Here is a 23,238-nt window from a genome sequence, read left to right on the forward strand (position 1 = left end):
AGGGGAGCCTCAGTGAAATCGCAGCATCGCAAAAACACAAAGGTCCGGAGGTGAGGTTTCGAGGACTTCAGTGTTTTTCAATGCTGCGATTTCACTGATGCTCCCTTCACTGGGAAACTCCACCTCCGGACTTCCATTGCCAGCGAAGCGCTCGTTTTTGCGATGCTGGGATTCTCCTGCTGAGATTCCCCTGCAGCATCGCAAAAACACAGAAGTCTGGAGATGGGGTTTCCCATGGAGGGGAGCCTCATGGGAATCCAAGCAGCGCAAAAACGGGTGCTTCGGCTGACAAAAGGGGTGAATTTTGGGCTTGCATGTATTAATCGCTTTTTCATTGATTCCTATGGGAAACATTGTTTTGTCTTACCAACTTCTCACCTTAAGAACCTCGTCCTGGAACCAAATAAGTTCGTAAGACAAGGTATCACTGTACTAAAATGGCTGTAACTTCAGGCACGAGTCATGGGTGCAGTTCTTCAATAATGTAAATGAGCTTGTAAATCAAGGATTACCTGTCCTGTTTGTTCTTTAAAAATAGGAAATCTTTCTGCCCATAGTGTGAGAGCTGGTTCCTCAGTTTCAATGATACAGTCTTAAGGCAGTCCTGAAAAGAAAGGGCTGAGATGTTATATGTGGTCAACACACCATGCATTGCATATCGCTGAATGTAACCTTTGGAAGTTGCCGTCCATAGCGCATATTGTTTCACCAGTTTTCTCGAAGAAAATCAGAGTCTCTGTGGAAAGAAAATGTTGAAACTTTCTCCTAAAGCATTTATAACATACAACATTAGTTTTAACAATAAAACAAATTGTTTTAACAATAAAACAAATTATTGTCCAATGACAACTACCAGAGATGTGTCCCTTATCAAAACTGACACCTCTAGGTACTGTATTTTCTATAATCTGCTGAGAAAAATGCTTAGGTATCTTCCTCCTGGTGCAATTGCCCCATTTCAAAAGGCAATATTAAAAGGGGGAAATAAATCTTATTTTCTTTTTTCTTTTTTTTTTAATAATAAACTTTTTCTCGAGCAAGCAGTTGGAATGTTTGAAATATTAAACAACCTTGTACAAAACTAAACTAGGCAACTGAAATTAATACTATTTCCTTTCTTTCTTTAAGGGGACAATATATTTTTAGAAACAAACCACCTGATGGGATAATACCACCAAATTCATTTTACAGAGCACTTTATCCCAAAATTATACAAGATATAGAGGTAAGAATCAGAGAAAACACATGAAGGAAGTAACTGGGTAGGATCGGTTATAGAACTTTCTTTTGGGCTCATTTGGACTGCTTCATCCATGACTTTCCTACCTCCAGCCAAATGTGATATGCGTTTGCGTTGAATTAAAAATGAAGATAAAGCCTATACATTTTCCTAAAAATCATGTCTCCTTCACATAAATATGCATTCATTTGCCTTTGAATCACATATATCTTGTAGGCTAGATCAATTTACAGTTAGTATTTCTATTAACTGTAGGGTGTTCAGATACTTGCAGAGATACACATTTGGTGACCCCTCAAAATTTTAGATGCAACTTTTTATTTAGCACAAGTTGAAAACTTGACAAAGATAAGTAAACATCTACACACAATCTATGTAATTATATAAAAAAAATCTAAAAGGGTATGACAACAGACTCATAAGTGGATATTCAGTTCAGCTATTCAGCTGGTTGTTTCTGGCATTATTTCATGCAAATCATCTAAAGAACCATAGAATGCACATCATGGAGAGTTTTGTACAATACATTTAATAGTTTGCAAATTAGTACCACAGTCGCACCAAGAGGAATCTTTCCACCCACACTGATAGAGGCCAAAGGCATTTCTTCCTGTGTCACATCTAATACTGTTCAGATTTGTCTAGACAGAGTGAGGCAGATTACAATTAGGTGGTTTGGTAGAGTGATCACAAAGATCACTAGAACAACTCACTATGGCCAACTCAAATATGACCATTTTGCATTGGCAAACTTACCAGGAGACATTCCACACAGGATAACTCAATGCAATAGGTGTTATCCACCACTGTTTCTTCTTCATTATTTCCATTATTATCAGTGGAAATAATGTAGAAGAAAGTCGTGGATAACATTTATTGCACTGAGTTATCCATCATTGATCTGTCCTATGACGAGTTGGCCATGGCAAAATGGCGGCACTGGGTTGCCCATGGTCAGATGACCATAGTGAGTTGTCCCATTCTAAATGGCCAGGTCACAAGAAGATATCTTGGATCATTCCTCTCTCCGGGCCTTCTCTGAGTTAAACTGAGTAAATGTTAAGTGAATAGGAACAACTCTCAAAGTCTCTTTAAATATTTCAAAATTGCAAAAAAATTGAAAATAATCATAGTAATAGTTTGGCTTAGTCACTTTTTGTGCTGGGATCCCCAGCATCCAACTCAAAGGCCAAGAAGAGCTTTTGTTCCAGGCTCCTACTCCTTAATGGTAGGGCTTTGGTATTAAGAAGTTGATTTAGAATTGAAGTGAAAACCTATGGGCATGAATAAAATCATAAATGAGATATACTTTAACAATTCTTCCATACTTATTGTAAATTAAAAAGGGGGAAACTTAAGAGAATTGTCAAATATCCTATTTATTATTTCATTCATATTCTATGTATTTTTAAGACTGGAGGTATTGAGGAATGACATGGATCTTAATGTAAAAGTCAGTTTACCATGCATGCCCTGTACTAATAGTACTACCGTATTTTTCGCTCCATAAGACGCAGTTTTTTTCCTCCCAAAGTAGGATGAAAAATCAGCGGCGTCTTATGGAGCGAAGATGCAGGCAGGGAGGGGGGGAGGCGCTGGAGCAGAGGGGGGCGGCGATATACTCACCAAAAGTGTCCCGCCTCTGTCGCCGCCTCTCCTCTTCCCAACCCCGAAGAGAGCCGCGCCTTTCGGCCTCCGGAAGTGCTGGGCCGGGGGACGCCTCCACTGCGCAGGTTTAGGAGGCGGAGCGGCACCGGAGGAGCGTTGGCGGCTCCGAGCCTTTGGAAAGGCTACGGGAATCGCTTCAGGAGGCGGGGACGTCTCGAAGACCCAAAACCCAGCCAGTCGCTCGCAGCCAGTCGGAGCTGCCCGTCTGACACCTCCGTCCGATGCTGGCGCCTCCCTCCCTGCCTGCCTGCCGGCCCCTGCGCACCCCAACCCCCTGAACTCCCGCGGAAGGCAGTCCCCGTTCCCCCCCCGCTTGCCAGCTCTCGCTTTGGTGTTTCTCCGGTGGAAGCAAGGCGTTTGAGTTGCTCCGAGGTTCTGCTTCCAAGCAACCGTTTGCCGGCTCCCCGCAAGCCCCCTGCCCGAAGCTGCAAGCGCGAGATCCTGGGCGAGGGGGAGGCGGCAGTCCTGCGCTTTGCACTGGGGAGGTGCAGCGGGGAACCGGGGAGGAAGCCACCCCTCTGTGCTGGGAGGGAAGAAGGAACAATGTTCACTATCTCCCAGGATCACCAAGCCCCCTTCCAACAGCACATGCGAGGCTCCTGGCCTGCCAGCTCTCAGCTTCTCATTTCTGCTTTCTCTCTTTCTCTCTTGCTCTTTCATTCTTTTTTCTTTCTCTCTTTTTCTTTCTTTCTTGCTCTTTTTCTTTCTCTCTTTTACCTTCCCTCCTTCCATTTCTTTCATTCCCCCTCTCTATTTTTATTTCTCTTTCATTCTCTTTCTTTCTCTCTTTTTCTTTCTTTCTTGCTCTTTTTCTTTCCCTCTTTTACCTTCCCTTCCTCTATTTCTTCTTTTCTTTCTCCTTCCTACTTTCTTCCCTCCCTCCCTTCCTTCAGTCCTTCCTCTCTTACTCTCCCCTTTCATAAGTTTCCTTGCTTCCTTCCTCTGTTCTGTCCCTTCCCCCTTTCTTTCTTTCTTTTTTTTTCTATTTTCCTCCTCTAAAATCTAGGTGCGTCTTATCAGCAGGTGCGTCTTATAGAGCGAAAAATACGGTATATTCTAGATAGCTGGTGCTTTTGATTTTTAGAAATGACATTGAAATTTTAGCAAGATTTAATACATTGTGAAAGCTAAAGATTGGGAGAGGAAACAGACTGTCCTTTTTCTTGCACATTTGGGACTATCTAATGATAAACAGGTTCAGCATTAGAGCCACTTCGCTTGTCCCATGAGTGCAGCAATGCAAAATTTCCATGGTATTTGTTCCACACTTTAAAATTGTTTTTCTCTCTTCCCCAGACAATAGAATCAAACTGGCGTTGTGGAAGGCACAGCTTACAAAGAATCCACTGCAGGAGTGAAACTAGCAAAGGTGTTTATTGTTTACAGTATGATGACCAGAAGATAGTGAGTGGTCTACGAGACAATACGATCAAGGTGAGAGGTCCCCCGATGTGCAATAACGGAATACAAAATCTATTCTGCAAGAGAATGCCAGCATAATAATGGAATCGAACTATTTTTCAAAAGAATGTGAAGTGTAACTTCATTTGGAAGAGGCAATGCATGAGAAAAACTAACTGCTTTTCCATATCCTACATCAGCTGAGTTTGACTTTAAAATATATTGATTTTCTTTTATCAGTTTCAAATAGGGAGGATACATCTATAATACCAGTTTCATTTTCTTGTGCTATATTCATGGCTAACCATATTATTGGTCCTTCAGTAATTAAAGTCTTTCTGTTCCCTAATGAGAAGAGTAAATACGATGTTCATATTAAAAACAGAGATATTAAGGATAGTTTATATTGCTCCAAAGTGCCTGTGGAATACAAAGTGCGTTGTGTGCTACTTAAAGAAGTTCTGTTTGCCTTGGTAAAGAAAATGCTGTGCTGTAGGAAACAGAAGAGACGATATAACAGTGCAGTGTTACTTTGTGAAAAAATCTTATTATTCTCTTGTTTTCCTAGATCTGGGACAAAAATACCCTAGAATGCAAGAGGATTTTGACTGGACACACCGGATCAGTCCTTTGTCTTCAATACGACGAGCGAGTAATCATCACTGGGTCTTCAGATTCCACTGTCAGGTAGCTAATTATTTATTTAAAAATCTATTCTGTCTTCTTAACCCAGTGTTTCCCAACCTTGACAACTTGAAGGTATCTGGACTTCAACTCCCAGAATTCCCCAGCCAGCATTCGCTGGCTGGGGAATTCTGGGAGTTGAAGTCCAAATATCTTCAAGCTGCCAAGTTTGGGAAACATTGTCCTAACCAATATAAACCACAATGCCAGCCTATGTCATTGTGATTAAAGTGAACATTTTTAAACAACTTACGGAGAGGGGCGGCATACAAATCTAATTAACAAACAAACAAACAAATAAATAAATAAAGTCTGCTGCCAGCAAACAAAAGAGATAAAATAACTTAAAAGAATTATTAATATTAGTATTTATATTGATATCACACCTGTACTGATATCCCAACAACAGCAGTCCCCTGAAGTACATTGGGTTGAGATTCAAAGTCATGCAGAGAATTTCATGGTCAAGGGGGGGGGGCGGGTGTGTCTTGAACTTGAGTCTCCCTACTTCAACACAGATACTGTATTAACTAACTATTAAATTGGTTCCACCAGCTAAGTGTCACTAAAAAGTAAAAAGATTGTAATCAATGCTTCAAAAATGTTCACAGTAGGTGCATCATGAATAAAGCTTGGTTGGAGACATGCTGTGTCTTCAAAATGACAGGGTCATTTTGAATTAGGTCTATGTAGCTATCCCACATGATTAATAGAAATATTAAATTTGATTCTGGCAGCTGTTAGTATATGTATAACTAGGTATCTTACTTCTTTTTCTATTTTTTTTATTAAAAATACCCAATAAATATAATTCTGGGTTTTTTTCAATTTCTTCATTTGCTATTTCTTTTAACCAATTTGTTATTTTATTCCCAAACCTTTTTGCCTGTGTGCATGTCCACCATTGGTGGTAGAACGTGCCTCTTTCTTTTTTACACTTCCAACATATTGGAGAAGTTTTTGGGAACATTTTTGCAAGTCTTTCTGGTGATAGGTGCCACCTGTAGAACATTTTTAAATAGTATATGCCCAACAGTGGAAAATAGATAAAATACCGGAAGAAAACATAATAATTAAAAAAATACTAGACTGTGCGGACATGGACAGGCTATCCAAAAGATTAGAGGGAAAAGAAGAATCAGATTACTATAAAACATGGGCAAAATGTTATGATTGGCTAAAAGAAATAAATAAATAAAAATTTATGCAAAGCAACACGTCAAATAAAAGAATTCAAAAATTAATATTATGTAAAAGATGTGCAATTCTCTGATCAAATATCCAAAAAAAATAGTGGGGAAACTTTCATTTCCCAAATGTTGTATATACATGTTTTTATGTATGTTTTTTTTCCTTTGTCTTGTATGTCACATTTGAAAAAAAATAAAATAAAAAAAAATAAAAAAAGAAATATTAAATTTGATTCAAACATGTGTTCACTCAAAATTCATGATTCAGTGTTGTTTCAGTATCCTTTGTTATTTATGATTATGTTTTTAAAATGGATGTAAGTGTCCTATTTCACAAAATTACTCAGATAAAGAATGCATTTTCATTATATATATATTTTAATTTCAATCATCCTACTTAAGCCATTCCTCTCAAAGTAAGCTTATAGCACATTTTTTCAGGACATTTGTGATGCTTCATGTAGTGATAGGAAGTTTATAATTACTGGAAGAAACTCATTGCCTTCTTTTTTCCATCTTTTCTTTTGTCGTGAACTCCAGAGTGTGGGATGTAAATACTGGGGAGATGCTCAACACGCTGATCCATCATTGTGAAGCAGTACTGCACCTGCGCTTTAATAATGGGATGATGGTGACATGTTCTAAAGATCGTTCCATTGCTGTTTGGGACATGGCCTCCCCAACAGACATTATTTTACGAAGGGTTCTGGTTGGACACAGAGCAGCCGTCAATGTGGTAGACTTTGATGACAAATACATTGTGTCAGCATCAGGAGATCGAACTATAAAGGTGCAAACCTTGAAATCAGTATGATTTTGAATATGTATTAATTTATGGCATTTATTTCATTATTATTCTACCTTTAACTAAGCAACACAGTGAATAGATAAGATTTGAAAGAATATGTCACTGCCCTAAAGTCACTCCACAAATTAAATTACAATGTGTTGCACTCTCCTTAATACCCTGTTTCCCCAAAAATAAGACAGCGTCTTATATTAATTTTTGCTCCCAAAGATGTGCTACGTCTTACTTTCAGGAGGTGTGTCTTATTTTTTTTTCAATGAAGAAAAATTCAGATTTATTGCCGAACAAAAAAAGAGGAACATTTATTATACACTGTGCAGTAGTTGTCATCACAAACCAGCATAACCAGACAAACTGGGAATCCTATCAAGCATTCCTTACTACTACCGTACCATTATTTCCATGTACAACAATTAACGGTATGGTACATTTACCAATATTTACGGTTTGAACAGAAACGAAACGTCTCCTACGTCTTACTTTCAGGGGATGCCTTATATTAGGCAATTCTACGAAACCTCTCCTATGTCTTACTTTCGGGGGTGACTTATTTTCAGGGAAACAGGGTAGCATTAGCCCATAGACTTATATACTGTACCATTTCATAGTGCTTTACAGCCCTCTCTGAGCAGTTTACTAACATATTTCCTCCAATAATCTGGGTCCTCACTTTATCAACCTTGGAAGGATGGAAGGCTCAGTCAACCTGAGTTGCTCAGAATCGAATTCCTGGAGTGAGCAGTGAATTAGCCTGCAATATTGCATTCTGACCACTGCGCCACCACTTGTTACCCCCCCCCATCCCAATCTAACACTTCCCCACTCTGTTTTTTTGATCAATATAAGTCTCATAAAAAATACCTGTTATATATGTAATATTTCCAAATAATCATTTTTCTTCTTTGTGTTTCTTTTATAGGTATGGAACACAAGTACCTGTGAGTTTGTTCGTACCTTAAATGGCCACAAGCGAGGCATTGCATGTCTACAATATAGAGATAGACTAGTTGTCAGTGGTTCATCTGATAATACAATTAGGTATGAAGCATAGGATTAGCACTAACTAGTGCTACCTTGGGAGGGGAGCGTCAAGGCAAATAGACCTGCATATAACAGTGATATATCTAAATAGCAATTTTGCCAACTAAAAGTTACTTTTAGTTATACTTTTATAACTATATACCGGTATATGTATGTATGTATGCATGTATGTATGTATGTATATTTATATTTATATATAAATATATATAAATATACATACATATATATAATATATATACATACATACATACATACATACATACATACATACATACACACACACACACATACACACACACACACTTTTAGTATATATGCTGCAACGTCCTGCGTGTCGGCGACTACTTCAGCTTCAACCACAACAACACAAGAGCACACAACAGATTTAAACTTAATATTAACCGCTCCAAACTTGACTGTAAAAAATATGACTTCAGTAACCGAGTTGTCGAAGCGTGGAACTCATTACCGGACTCCATAGTGTCATCCCCAAACCCCCAACACTTTACCCTTAGATTATCTACGGTTGACCTATCCAGATTCCTAAGAGGTCAGTAAGGGGCGAGTACAAGTGCACTAGAGTGCCTTCCGTCCCCTGTCCTATTGCTCTCCTATATCTCCTATACCTTCCTTCTATTCCTATATCTCTTCTTCTAGTCTTTCATTGATATGTTCTATTACTAGACCTGCTTTTCTATTATTTCTTAGATATATTTTACTATGAGTATCTCCTCTATAACCTTCATCATGTATTTTACTATTTGTATATAGATATATACCCACTAAATCCCTCATTGTGTATTGGACAAAATAAATAAATAAATTTTAAAAAAATAAAGCTTCTATATGTGGACATGTGGATTCTTCCTGTATTCATCATATCTTATTTTAGAAATGAAGGGAAGCTTTAGGTTACTGCTACACATTATTTGTATGAAAAGTTGCTGTTTGGAGCACTTGTATTCATTCTCTCACTCTTATCTGTCTGGCACATTTGCTACACTCATTAATACAAGATTGCATTTAATGATTTAGTGCTATACATGAAAAAAGTTGGATTCGCACCAAGAAATTTTAATACATTTCTTAAATCCAACTAATAAATGCCAGCTTTTTTTTCCCTCATAGCCTTTGGCCTTGAGCCCTTTTTGAAACAAGTTGCCTAGATTCAAAAAGTCCACTTGTTCTGTCTTTACTAGAAATAATCTAAGCATCAGTCCATTTCATACTACAAATATTACAGTTCTGAAATGTTGTTCAGGTGATAATTGGATAGGATTTGATAGGAAAGGAAATGATAGGCAAAATCTACTGCTTGGAAAAGATTGTGAATAAGGAAGTGAATCAGTGAATTTTTCAGTGACTTCATACATAATCCAATTTACTAATTTAAAAGCTATCTTAATGTTTTAAGTGAACTGTTTATCTAAAGCTGCAAGTTTTCCCCCAACCCAATCTTTCTTGTGATGTAAACCATGATAGCATTATTGGAAAACATTCTTCTCTTTACGTAGTCTTCTTTCCACCAATGACAATATCCTAATCCTTCTCAGGTTTCATAGACAAAAGTGCTTTCCTGTATTGGCATAGAGCTTCAACATAAGCCATGAATAACATCATTTCAAGCTCCCTTTGAACTAATGCTTAAGCTCAATTTTTAAAAGTTACTACTAGCAGTCTAAAGTTGAAAATTTCATTGAATTATAAGCATTGTTAATAACTCTTATCATTGCACTCATTCTTTTTCTATTTATATAATCCTCTGGAACTAGTGTCACACAGATTATGAAATAAGATTGTTTGATGCTACAATCTTGGAAGTGTAACAGTAGATTTTGCCTATCATTTTTATTTAGGAAAAAGAATCTAAAAGTATTCTTTTAAGTAAACCTAAAAGTATAACATTTTGAAAACGCAAACATTAGTAGTAACTCAACCAAGAAACAGTTAAAAATTGTGGACCTTGGAAAAAGCAAATAGAGGCACCACATACAGTAAAATAAACTAATATAAATGTCAATATGGTAATAAATTTAAAGAGGAATACAATTATTTTTCTGCTTACATGGAATAAAAATCCTGTGCTGGAATTTTGCTGCAGTTGGCAGTTGTATCTCAACAGAATTCAGGTTGAATACATAGTTGACCTATATGCTCCTTAGAGTTAATATTCAAACATTTGTTTGCAGTTTTTCCTATCCCTCTTGTTTTTTTGAAAGTGGGTTATAAACCTTTTGAGTATACAGTAATTTCAGTATTTTGTATTACTTCCTCATTCTTGTCTAATAGGTACTATAGATTTTTTCAAACAGAATGAACACTGAAATCTCAAAAGTAGAATGAAATTTAATTCTCTAGAATTAAGTGACCATAGCCAAATGTGAGGAATGAATGGCTAGATGCTGTTACTTAATACTACGCTTCCTGTTCAGAGTTAGCTAGAAAGAGCAGGGTAATGGGCCAAACATGAGCTATTAATAAAATCATAATCACTCTACTAGAATTTATGTCACTGCACTGCTAGCATCACAACTATCTTTATACGTTTCCTTTAGAATAGTTGAAGTGGATATGATGACTGTTTCCCTATATACATTTTTGGCAAGAATGGCTCTGTAGTCAGAAAAATTATCTTGATCATTTTTCCACAACGTTAAAACCTATTTTATAAGGCAAGAGACTATTTAAGCAAAAAGATGGCTCTGCTCAACTGATAAAACTGAACTCCATCTGCTTAAAAATTTCCTGAATATTTTTCTTTCATAACTAAGTTTCTTCCAGTTATTCTTCTTGCGTCTTCACATTCCCACCAATACCTTACAAACATTAAAAGTTGCATTTCAGAGCACTTTCAGGGCACAGAAATAAAGTAAAAATGAACTATTCACAATGAGATACTTTTAGTACAGTCAGTTGTATAGCTATTTACTCCATGGATCATAAAATGTATAACAACTGTCTTTTTATCTCTAGATCATAAATTGTATAAAGCACCTGCTCCCTAGGGCAACAGTCCTATAGACTTGAATTACAGATCCCTAATTTTAGTATTCTCTTTTAAATAACTGGTATGCACTATCTAATTATAGATTTTGTTATGCCAGATTCATATGACTAACAAGTCAATTTTTAGTTGTTTTATAATGGATACTGAATTCTAAGTGTGCATATTCAGATTCGTAAGAACTGCATACCTTCACCTGATTATGAATCTGCCATTGAACTTTATGTAGCATGTTCCTTCTTTTCAATTTCACTTATAAAATAACAGATGCAATTTCAGAAGAAGCTCCAGACATGATCATCACATTCAATGCAATTTGGCGGTAGCTGAAAAGTTTGCCTAGGTTGACAACATAATGTTTTGAGAAACAATACTCATTTTAGATGTAACTGTAGAGAAAATTCACATTTCAGTCTCTTTCCACTAGCAAACTCTGTTTACAGCAACAAAAAAACCCACAACTATTGTCTAATGTGAAAATGTTATCACAAGCTTATATGGACTACTATTGGCCAATTTATCTGGATTTGGTTATGTGTTGTCAGTCATTTAGTCCTAATAGCAATTCCTATAGTGACTTAATTCATGTCAGCTGTTTCTGAAATTACTGCATATGAAAGAAGTTAGGTTTTGCATTAAACATTGATATTTTACAGATACAAAATAGAAATTTAGATATATTCAAGTCCTCTTGCTTAAGTGTTTATTAAGCAAGTTCAATTTGTAATTCAGTTATGCAGTTTTAAAAATATAATGCTTATTTCTCTTGTATTCAACAGGTTATGGGACATTGAGTGTGGGGCCTGTTTGCGGGTCCTGGAAGGCCATGAGGAACTGGTGAGATGCATTCGTTTTGATAGCAAGAGGATAGTCAGTGGAGCCTATGATGGGTGAGAATGTAATGATGAGATACATATCTCATAAATACCTTATTTGCTTATCCTAAATGGACTTAAAACCTGAAAACTAGGAATTTAAAAATACCTTTTGAAAAATCACTTCATCAAAAAATAATCTTCCTGAAACATGGACTGAAAAAAGGAAAACAATTTGATTCATTTTAATAATACTTTGTTTTCCCCAAAATAAGACTCTGTTTTATATTTTTTGAAACCTGAAATAAGCACTTGGCCTTATTGCCATGCACTCAAAAGCTCAATTGGGCTTATTATCAGGGAATGTCTTATTTTTGAGAAAACAGGGTAGATTTAAAAAATGGGAAGAAAGCACATTACAAATTTTGGTAGAACTGTTAACTATAATAATATAACTTTGTTATTTGTCAATCTCTCACTGACACAGAAAAAAACGAGGTAATGTTTATATATAATTGCTGGAATATTCAAAATATCTAATTTGCATTCATATAATTTTTATATGTATTACATCTATTATTTCATGTTTTCCTACTTATCTTTTGTGCCCATTAAACAATTGTTTTCAAAACTTAAGTATAAAATCCAAATTCAACTGCATTGCAGATTCTCAACTCAGAATCAGCTTTTTATTGTGACATACTGATTAATTGCCATTCTGCTACAAGCTGTCCTCTAAAATAATATTTTTTTAACTTAACTGGGCTGTGTGGCTCAGTGATTTGAATGCAGTATTGCAGATAGACTCTGTCCATTGCTGGGGGTCTATGATAATTCGCCACAGCTAACTTGCCGCAGCACGAAGCTAACAACTTCAGCCTGATGATGGTGAATGTGATTTCACCGAAACGTCGCATAGACACTCAAAATATTATACGGGGTAAAACCCGAACTCAGAACAATCTACATACATATACCCATGAAAATCTACGAAAACAATATATATATATATATATATATATATATATATATATATATATATATATATATATATATCATATTTATTAGATTTGTATGCCGCCCTTCTGCGAAGACTCGGAGCGGCTCACAACAAGAAACAATTCAAATCCAATGATTAAAACAAATTTAAAACCCTTAATATAAAAAAAACCAATCATACATCTCATACAGACCATGCATAAAGTGGAAACGGCCCAGGAGAATCAATTTCCCCATGCCTGATGACAGAAGTGGGTTTTGAGGAGTTTGCGAAAGGCAAGGAGTATGGGGGCAGTCCTAATCTCTGGGCGGAGTTGATTCCAGAGGGTCGGAGCCGCTACAGAGAAGGCTTTTCCCCTGGGTCCCACCAGACAATATTGTTTCGTCGAAGGGACCCGGAGAAGCCCAACTCTGTGGGACCTAACCAGTCGCTGGGATTCGTGCGGCAGAAGGTAGTCCTGGAGATAAATACTCGTTCAATACATTTAAAAAAATCTTTCCTCTACTTCACGGAAATTCATTTTTCCCAAGTGGTCTTGGATTGCATCCCCTGCAAAAAACGAGGCATCACTGTAGTTATTTTTGCCATCTTTTCATTAACTTCATCATCTATCTTGTGGGAATCTGTAGGCCTTTCCATCTTTTTACATATAAGTCTAGCTGCTGCTAGACTAAAAACAAAATCTCATGTTTTTCCTCTAACTGGCTATCTATCAAACTAAAACCTTCCCATGTATACTCTTTGGTGAGTTTGGAAAGATGAAAAAATTCTTGTTTCTAGAACATTGCATTTACTATTGGAACAGAGAAAGAAAGAGAAAGCTGTTCTGTTGAAGACAGTGCACCACAAAATAATATACAGTATATATGGGGGAATTTAATTTAATCTTTTCGACTTCTATGCCGCCCAATCTCGTAGGACTCAGGGCAGCTTACAACAATAAAAAGCAATACAATAATACAGTAAAAGAAGTCGAACAACAAAAATAAATAAAACCCCATTACCCTAACAATCCATTAAAAAAACCCAAATCAATCTAACAAAATACATAATTTAGGCACGTCTGATGTTAACTTCAGGGCCCTCAGGCCTGTCGACAAAGACAGGTTTTAACAGATTTTCAATAAGCTAGTACAGTGGGAGCAGTGCGAACGTGGGGGGTGGGGGGAGTTGGTTCCATAGAGCCAGGGCAGCAACAGACAAGGCTCTCCCCCATAACCCCACCAACCTACAATGTTTAGTCAACCGGACCTGGAGGAGGACCTGGATTCTGTGTGATCTAATAGGCTTCTGGGAGGTATATGGCAGGAGACGGTCTTGTAAATAGTCAGAGAGATTGCCTACAATTTTATATGTCAAAATGATTATTCAAACAAATCAGAAAGCTACTATAAAAGACCAACATAGATGAAGTGGTTAAGTCACCAGGCCAGAAAGCATGAGACTGAAAGTTGTAGTCCCAGCTTGGGCCAGTTACTCTCAACCCAACTCATCTCACAAGGTAATTGTTATGAGGAAAACAGGAGGAGGAAGATGTGTTGGATATAATAATAATAAATAATAATTTATTAGATTTGTATGCCGCCCCTCTCCGAAGACTCGGGGCGGCTCACAACAATAATAAAGACAATATAGTAGTGAAACAAATCTAATATTAAAATAAGAGATATATAAAGCCCCAGCAATTAAGACCATACAACACATACATACCAAACATAAAACATAAAAGCCTGGGGGAGGTGTCTCAGTTCCCCCATGCCTGGTGATATAGGTGGGTCTTGAGTAATTTGCGAAAGACAGATATGTTCTTTGGCTCAAATTATTTGTAAAATTAATAAATGTGGGATACAAATAAATAAAGTGCCACAGAAAACATGTACTTTGGAAATCTGCAAAACTCTCATCAATACTAACGAGAAATGCTGACATACCAGGTATATTGTGCAATAGTATAGTTAACTTGAGTTTGCAAAAAATTGGAAATGTATTATTTCCAGATTTATTTGTATCCCTTATTTCTTGAAGAGAAGTGATTATTGACTATGATCATTTTGAATTCACCTTCTCTATATTTTTACATGTGACGCCATTAAAATAATGAGAGTGGAAGGAGCTGTTCCAGGTTAAAAGTGCAAATTTGCTATATATATATTTTACATGAGTAAGAATCAAAATAATGAAAAGTCAATGCTTTTTCACAATCCCAATATTCATATGTTACTCTATTTTAGTATCTCTTAATTTTTATTTCTTATACCTATAAAACCAGCTAGGTTAAATCAGAAATTTCGTATTGTATTTCCTTAGTCAAACAAATTAACAAATATCTCCTGCTCGGTCCCTCTATTTTTGAATAAGAAAAAATAACTCAGACTGTTTCTTAGGAAGAATTTTTTCCCCTCATATTTAAAGCTTGTCTTTGTTATTGTAATGATCTGAGTCAATGACTTGATGAGAATGATCAAATGAGGATCATGGCTAAGAGCTATCACACAAATGGATCTGATTTGTCACACTTCTATATATTATATATTTACCTGTCTTCCAGGAGCTCAAGCATAGTAGCAACCATGGTACTTTCTCCTATAGTTTTCCCCACAAAAAAACCCATGTTAGATAGGTTGGACTGGCCTAAATTAACACAATAAATCTTTAGGACACAGAAGGGGCTAGAGTGTGGGTCCTAATCAGTGAGGAGCTACCAAAATTTTTACTACCACACTGTGGGCGTAGCTGATGCAGGACACCCTGCATTTTCTTTCAACATCTTTCAGTGTAAATTGTGTGCTTTGGGGTGGAGCTCCATTTTCACTACCCCATTGCGTTCCACCCCCGTCCGGGCAGTAGCCCACCCCTGGTCCTAATGTAACATGTTTCCTTCCACTCAAAAATTTTATGTTTGACTTAGTCTTTGCTGATGGTGCTTCTAGTTGGGCTTTTTAATGTCACACGATTAATTATAGGAATTACACGGAGCAGCTATACAGCTTGATTATTCTTTGTCATTAGGCTAAGTTTTAGCATCCTTTATTATCATTTTCTGAGAGCATAGTAAGTCATTTATGCAGAAGGGAGATTTAGAGTAGAAAAGCAAATTCCTGAAGAAATGTCTGACAGATGTGAGAAAATTGTTTTAACTAAGGTATATATTCCTTCTCCCAAAGATATAATTAATCATTATCTTGGGTTGGGTTGAGGGCAGTTAATTTTACCTTATATTTGATTTTTAAGAAATTGTATCCTTTTTTTTTTCTTTATCAGAAAAATTAAGGTCTGGGATCTGTTAGCTGCGCTCGACCCCCGTGCCCCTGCTGGAACCCTCTGCCTGCGCACTCTTGTGGTAAGAGCTTTCAATTGATTGTGTTCTAATATTAATATGTAATGAAATTTCATTACTATACAGTGGTACCTCGACATATGAGTTTAATTCATTCCAGACCCGAGCTCTTAAGTCAATCAACTCACATCTCGAACGAATGCCTTTAGACTTTGTTTTTCGCGCCAAGATAACCGGAAGCAAGGAGATTCTTGCGCCACCTAGTGGAAGCTCGGCTCGTATCCCGAATTTGAGCTCGGGTGTCGAACAGAAATTTCGTTTGCGTCACAGCTCGTAACTTGGGATACTCGCATGTGGAGCAGCTCATATCTAGAGGTACTACTGTATAATGAAATGGAATTTGGTGAATAACAGAAAAGAGGAGGTTAATAGTCAATGTAAACCTACAAATCTTTAGTGTCTTAGATAGATTGCAACCTGAAGCAACCTGACACTCTAGTTGCAAAATCATTTCCATTTAATATATTATTTTTCAGTATATCCACTAAATCCAGATTAATTAGAGTTTGGACTAAAAGAAAGTGGTTCAAAAATTTGGATTGAAATTTGGCTCATCAACAAAAAAGACAACATTGTTTTGATTGAGTTTTTAATAGATGATAAAATAGATAAAATAATAGTGGCTCTAGCGTTAGAATTCATCACTGCATAAAGAGGAAAAGATACTGAATATTAAGGTAGAAGGGTGGCATCATACCATAATTTGGGATTTCCATGCAACAAAGATAAATATAGATTTGTAGCTTTCACATGTCCAATTCCAGAATGAAGTTAGGAATTAAGAAGAGAAAAGCACTATTGTACAATTTAAGCCCCAAATATAAAAGAGATTACCCACAACCTGGCACCCACAAAAAGAACATTGCTATTCAAATTCCAGAAGCAAAATACAAAATTTGAAATAGTGAAATTTAGAGTCCAGAATGAAATGCCTGTAAAGGAAAGAATTCCCACAATCAAGTTGCAAGAGTAGCCAATCATATAAGCAATAACTGCTTCCAGTATTGTGGCACTTCACCCCCATAGATTTATACTGAATACGTTAACTTTTTTTAAAACTTAGCTGGTGCTTATCAGAGCTGATTTGGCTGCAAAGACCATCCACTTAACATTGAGCTAGTATAAAATACAGTGATCCCTCGATTAGTGCGGGGGTTACGTTCCAAGACCTCCCGCACTAATCGATTTTCCGTGGTATAGCGGTGCGGAAGTAAAAACACCATCTGCGCATGCGCGCCCTTTTTCCATGGCCGCACATGCGCAGATGGTGGAGCCGGGGAGCGACGAAAGTGCGGAGGCTGGCAATGGTTGTTTTTAATGTCGGCCACCCACCCAGCGCCTCCGGCCTCCTCGCCGCTACCCCCCGTCCGCCCGATTCGCCCCTCTCACCGGCTTTCTTGGGGCACGAGTCCTCTTGCAGCAGCGCTGGCGGCAACAGCTTCTCAGCGTTTAGAATGCCCGCCTCCTTCCCTCCCTCCCTCCTTCCCTCCCTCCTTCCCTCCCTCCTTCCTTCCTTCCCTCCTTCCTTCCTTCCTTTTTTTTGCGATTGCAAAGCTGATTGGCCGAGATTTCGGCCAATCAGCAATGGCCGACGTCAGTTTGGTGATGACGTATGACATCATCGGGCAGGAAAAACCGTGGTGTAGGAAAAAAACGTGGACTATTTTTAAATGTATTATTTTTTTAAAAACCATGGTATAGCATTTCGCACTAATCGAGACCGCACTAATCGAGGGATCACTGTACTCTATTTTAGAACTTAATAAACATGTTCAGCTTTTTGATAATTTAGTCCAGTGCCACACAACTAGGATAAGTGTGTATATAATCTAGATCCAATCCTGGGCAGATGGTCGCAGGCTGGAGGGGAATTATTCCAGTCTGGGTCTTGTGCTTAGGTTTGGCTCATTTGTTCCAGGCGACATGGTGAGATCAACTGACCCATCTTCTTCTTCTGAAGTTTCCTACTCTGATAAGAATAATATATATCCATTGGTGTACAGAAGTAAACCACTTTATCAAAAGTCAAATTTTGTAGACCGATCGGTAGCTTTTGCCCAATATGCCTAAATATATTTTTACCATCTACAAGTGATGAAGGCAAGTGGGGGGGGAAAGAGGCACTTTGTTTTGTCTTCTAATGGAGAGGTTTAAATGTGTGGGAAGCAGAGTAGAATTCATTAAGCATAAATGAGGTGCTAGGGGAGTCAGTATCCATTACCCTTGAGTGATTATGTTCACACTTCATCTGAGACTGAATTGTGAATCCTGCTGCTCATGGCTAAGCTGCTAAGGTAAACAAACCCTAAGATTTCATTGCTTCATTAAAGTTGTCTCCTACTTCTTTCCAAGGAAGGATAGGCAGAAACATTTAAGTTTTAGATGTTAACACAATTTGGGAAAATATCTTAGCCATTGTTCTACTATTCTGTATCTGAAATTAAACTTGTGTTCTCCAATGAACAATACTAATAATAATACTAATACTAATACTAATAATAATAATAATAATAATAATAATAATAATTTATTAGATTTGTATGCCGCCCCTCTACGCAGTATTTGTTTTTCTTTTCTTGTTCAATTTTTAGGCAGGTTGAATAGTCCATATAAAATGTACATTGCACAAGAATATAATACTGTACATGCTTTTTGGAATGAGACCAATGAAAGGACTAAGAGTCTAGCAACAGCACAAATTAATACAGTTATTATAGTGTGCTTCAAATTTTTTCTTATATATTCAGTTCTTAATACTTAGAATCTTTTTAGAATTTTTAGCAGAAAATGATTTGCTAGCCAAGAAAAGATGGCAACTTGATTTCGATATGTTGGAAAAACAGAGTGGGTAGTGGAATCATGCAGGAATAATAAAATGCAAAACTAGAATAACAATATTGTCTCAACTTACTAAGCATGTGTATATGCAAAATGGAAATGCATTTTGTTACATTTTGTTAGATTGTTTTCTGTGTCTGCGGTTGAAAAGAACAAAACCTGAACCAGTTCAAGAATCCTGTTGTTAAAAATAAACATTGATATATTTTGAGTGTTTCAGTCAAAGAAACAAGCTTCTTGCTCTTTTAATTTCATGTAGACCCACTGAACAGATAAGATATAGAAATTTATGCTCCTTGCTACCAGCAAACCAACTCTCAAAAAGATTGGCAAAGGGAAAAAATTAAATATTTTTGAAATTTCCCATTATGAAAGCAATTTGATTATTTTTTCCATATGCTGCTTTGTGCCTTCCTTGAACTCAGGTTCAAATGTATGTATTATTTTTTTCATTCTTGAAATATAATAATTGAAAGAAAAGTAAGGGAAGTTACTAATAAAATAGAAAATCCTTAATAATAAAAAGAAAATGATTATAGGGACCTTAACCTTTCATACACCCTTTTCAAATTAGTTACATCCTTCAGGGCAATAGGACATCATGAAAAAAATGAATTTTAATCAACCCATTGACACAAATGGGGTAATTTTCAAAAATGTTTTAAGATAAACTTCATTTTAATCTAAATTGTCATCTAAATCTAACCTTGCATGAAATGGACCAATATGGATTTCTATCCCAATAGTTCATTTGCAGATGTACCTGTTTTGGCAGCCTGCTATCCGCTGGCTGCCAAAAACAGAGAAAAAGGGAATTACACTTTCTGCCTGGTGGAAGGAGAACATTAATAAAACAAAGATGTGTTACTGCCCAGGAGAGAGGCCACGCCCTAGGAAGTACAAAAGAATTCTCCCAGCCCCACTGCCACATTTACATTGTAAACAGAACAAAAAGTGCAGTCATGCATACTGCTTTGTTCAGCAAAAACAAAGGTACTAAAGACACACAAGAATTGCAGCAAACAGGTCAAACCTTTAAGTGCAAACATGCTTTTGCAGCACAATCCACCATAGACCACATCAGCATTGCAGAAAAGCAGACACCCGGTGTGTTTAGCAGGCCATCTGGCAGATATAGTGGTAACATTTTAAATATATTCTGAAGTTTCCACAAAGGAATGAATACTTTTCAAGTGCGTTGTTACTCAAAAACTCCAACCGATCAAATATTCAAATAGCTGAGCATAACATTTTGGCTCAGATAGATGAGCAAATTAAGGGCTTGATGAATTTAAAAGATGATGTGCATTCAGTGATACTCTTTTGCCCTGCTGTCTGCAAAGTGTTCAGAATATTTTGTAAAAAAGGAGGACTAACTGTTTATGTAAAACATCTTGAATCTCAGAGAAAAAAGTGTATGCGCAGAATGCACACATGCCTAAGGTCATGTCATATACTAACTTTACTATTTGCATTCACAATTGATAATACAGTGTTCCCTCGATTTTCGCGGGGGATGCGTTCTGAGACCACCCACGAAAGTCGAATTTCCATGAAGTAGAGATGCTGAAGTAAATACATCATTTTTGGCTATGGACAGTATCACAAGCCATCCCTTAACACTTTAAATCCCTAAATTACCATTTCCCATTCCCTTAACAACCATTTACTCATCATTATTACTGGTACTCACAATTGAATAAGACACTTAGTGATCCTGATACTTATAAACATAATTATTTATTAACAATTTTTTTTTGTTATTTATTAGCAAAAATTATTAGTTTGGCGATGACGTATGATGTCATCAGGCAGGAAAAACCGTGGTATAGAACAAAACCCGCGAAGTATTTTTTTAATTAATATTTTTTGAAAAACCGTGGTCTAGGCTATTCGCGAAGTTCGAACCCGCGAAAATCGAGGGAACACTGTATTTGCTGAGTAAGATGTGTATAAAAAGCACACCCTCACGAAGGGGCAAAACACACATTTGCTATTACTTTTACTACTTGAATATACTGTTGTCTCTTATCAAGTATTCCTTTTGTTTTCTCTTTTGAAGGCCTACATATCAATCTACTCCTGTGAAAACAGGATTCCCCATAAGATTCTTTACAAAAACCAGCATTAGCTCACCTTTCAGGCTTCAGATATTCAGGGTTAGAGGTGCATCATAGCTTCAGGGTTAGTGATAGAATTTTTACTATCATCTGCCAGTGCAATCACCAGAACTTTATATGTCTGTGTGTCATGAACAGATTTAATTAAGCAATTCCCTTCAAATAACAAACCATAATTTTTTGGAGTATGCACCAGTTGATTTGAGAAAACAAGAAGAAAGCAAAGCTAGAGAGACCAACATACAAATCGCAACTGTAGTGTGTTTTAAAGCCAGATAACCATTATATTTAATATATCACCAGCCATCGTGACTCCAGCATGAGTCCAATAACCCCTCATAGCAATTTCCTCTTTGAAAGCATTATCTTTCTCCAACCACAGACAGATCCCTGTACTACATGGTCCACAAATATTTCCTAACTCCATCACTTGACCTAAGCCAATAGCAGGAGAAACGTCATAAGTCTTCTGCTGTATTATCCGAAATTGGGGAAATCAAAAGATAAGACAACATCTTAGCATATCATCTAAAACAGAACAGGGTATTCAAAATTCTTTCATCCAAAGTTGTTGCATTTTGTTTGGTACTTGAACCAAAACAGCTCATTTTGTGCTTGAACCAAAATATATAAAATATGTTTTGTTTTGTTTTGTACTGAACTAACTGGGGCTTTAATAGCCCAAATGGACATTGTTTTGCACATGCATGATATATACCCACATTTACAGTAGATTTAGATTGCCAACATATTTTAACTTTCTCCTATCCATGCCTTGAAAATCTGTTTGGTAATAATACTGATACCTCAAGATACTAATAAATGTTAGATAAGCAAATAAGTACTGTGCAGTTATTACTATGGCTATTCAGACATTGAAAATTATTTGCAAGAATTATTTTGGACTTCCCATGAATGCAACATATCTCTGCTATTCTGTAAAGCATCTGCCCTCCTTTTTTGGGGTGGGGGGGCTGCAGCAAGAGCCTGGAAAGCAATGCTATTGCTTTAAGGAAGCTATTCTAAATTTCATGCTAATCTAATGAGTTTGTGCTTCTGTAAGATCGGAAAGGTTCTTGCAAGCTATTGTTAAAGGACTGCACAGTTATAAAGGTCCAAGCAACAAAACTTCTACTTTCAGAATGTTCAAAATGAAATATTGCCAATGGAAGTAATGAAGTTAGGAACCATGTCTTGGGCCATCTATTAACAGTAGTGAAACTATTTTTCAAAGATCTATAGAATAATGACAAAATACGCTTTATTTTTATCCAATAACTGGAAAAGTTTGACTTTGGGTTGTCTTTCCTCTGTCTAGGAACATTCTGGCAGAGTTTTCCGACTCCAGTTTGATGAATTTCAAATTGTCAGCAGTTCACATGATGATACTATCCTTATCTGGGACTTCCTGAACGATCCAGCTGCTCAAGCAGAATCGAACCGCTCCCCATCCAGAACATATACTTATATATCCAGATAAATGGTACTATATTCTAGATTACAGTTGGACAGGTAAAGCCAAAACATTTCTAAGAGACATCAGGCTGTGTAATGGGGAGACCAGGAATATAAATAGTCATGTAGCTTACAGCACTTTAAGGATTTTAATTCCTGAAATGAGAACAATCCTGAACTCTCTGCAGATGACAGTGGTCATCCTATTAACCACTTTTTACAACCAGCCGTCCCAATTTCTCACTGAAATTTCTTTTTTAAGAAAAATCTATCCAGATGGTTAATAAATGATTTGATTTGATTTGATTTATTGGATTTATATGCCGCCCCTCTCCGCAAACTTGGGGCGGCTCACAACAAGGTAAAAACAATACATAATAACAAATCCAATACCCACCAATCCAATTACAATTTAGAAACATAGAAACATAGAAGTCTGACGGCAGAAAAAGACCTCATGGTCCATCTAGTCTGCCCTTATACTATTTTCTGTATTTTATCTTAGGGTGGATATATGTTTATCCCAGGCATGTTTAAATTCAGTTACTGTGGATTTATCTACCACGTCTGCTGGAAGTTTGTTCCAAGGATCTACTACTCTTTCAGTAAAATAATATTTTCTCATGTTGCTTTTGAT

At 36.8% G+C, this 23,238-nt stretch overlaps 1 protein-coding gene across 12 annotated transcripts in view; it reads left to right on the top strand.

Moving 5' to 3' along the window:
* Positions 1–23,238, top strand: part of BTRC (beta-transducin repeat containing E3 ubiquitin protein ligase) — a 199,680-nt gene that overhangs the window by 167,858 nt on the left and 8,584 nt on the right. For 6 of the 12 annotated variants that reach the window (XM_070752861.1, XM_070752858.1, XM_070752869.1 and 3 more), the window contains 8 exons: positions 1,129–1,225; positions 4,205–4,342; positions 4,878–4,996; positions 6,724–6,973; positions 7,911–8,029; positions 11,816–11,926; positions 16,113–16,191; positions 22,465–22,658. In XM_070752861.1, the coding sequence (XP_070608962.1) occupies positions 1,129–1,225; positions 4,205–4,342; positions 4,878–4,996; positions 6,724–6,973; positions 7,911–8,029; positions 11,816–11,926; positions 16,113–16,191; positions 22,465–22,626 (1,075 nt within the window). In that variant the 3' untranslated portion in view covers positions 22,627–22,658. The remainder of the gene's footprint in view (positions 1–1,128; positions 1,226–4,204; positions 4,343–4,877; positions 4,997–6,723; positions 6,974–7,910; positions 8,030–11,815; positions 11,927–16,112; positions 16,192–22,464; positions 22,659–23,238) is intronic. The other 6 variants (XM_070752859.1, XM_070752863.1, XM_070752871.1 and 3 more) reach the window with 2 other exon arrangements.

This window comes from Erythrolamprus reginae, chromosome 5, assembly GCF_031021105.1.
Source record: "Erythrolamprus reginae isolate rEryReg1 chromosome 5, rEryReg1.hap1, whole genome shotgun sequence".
Classification (NCBI taxonomy): domain Eukaryota; kingdom Metazoa; phylum Chordata; class Lepidosauria; order Squamata; family Dipsadidae; genus Erythrolamprus; species Erythrolamprus reginae.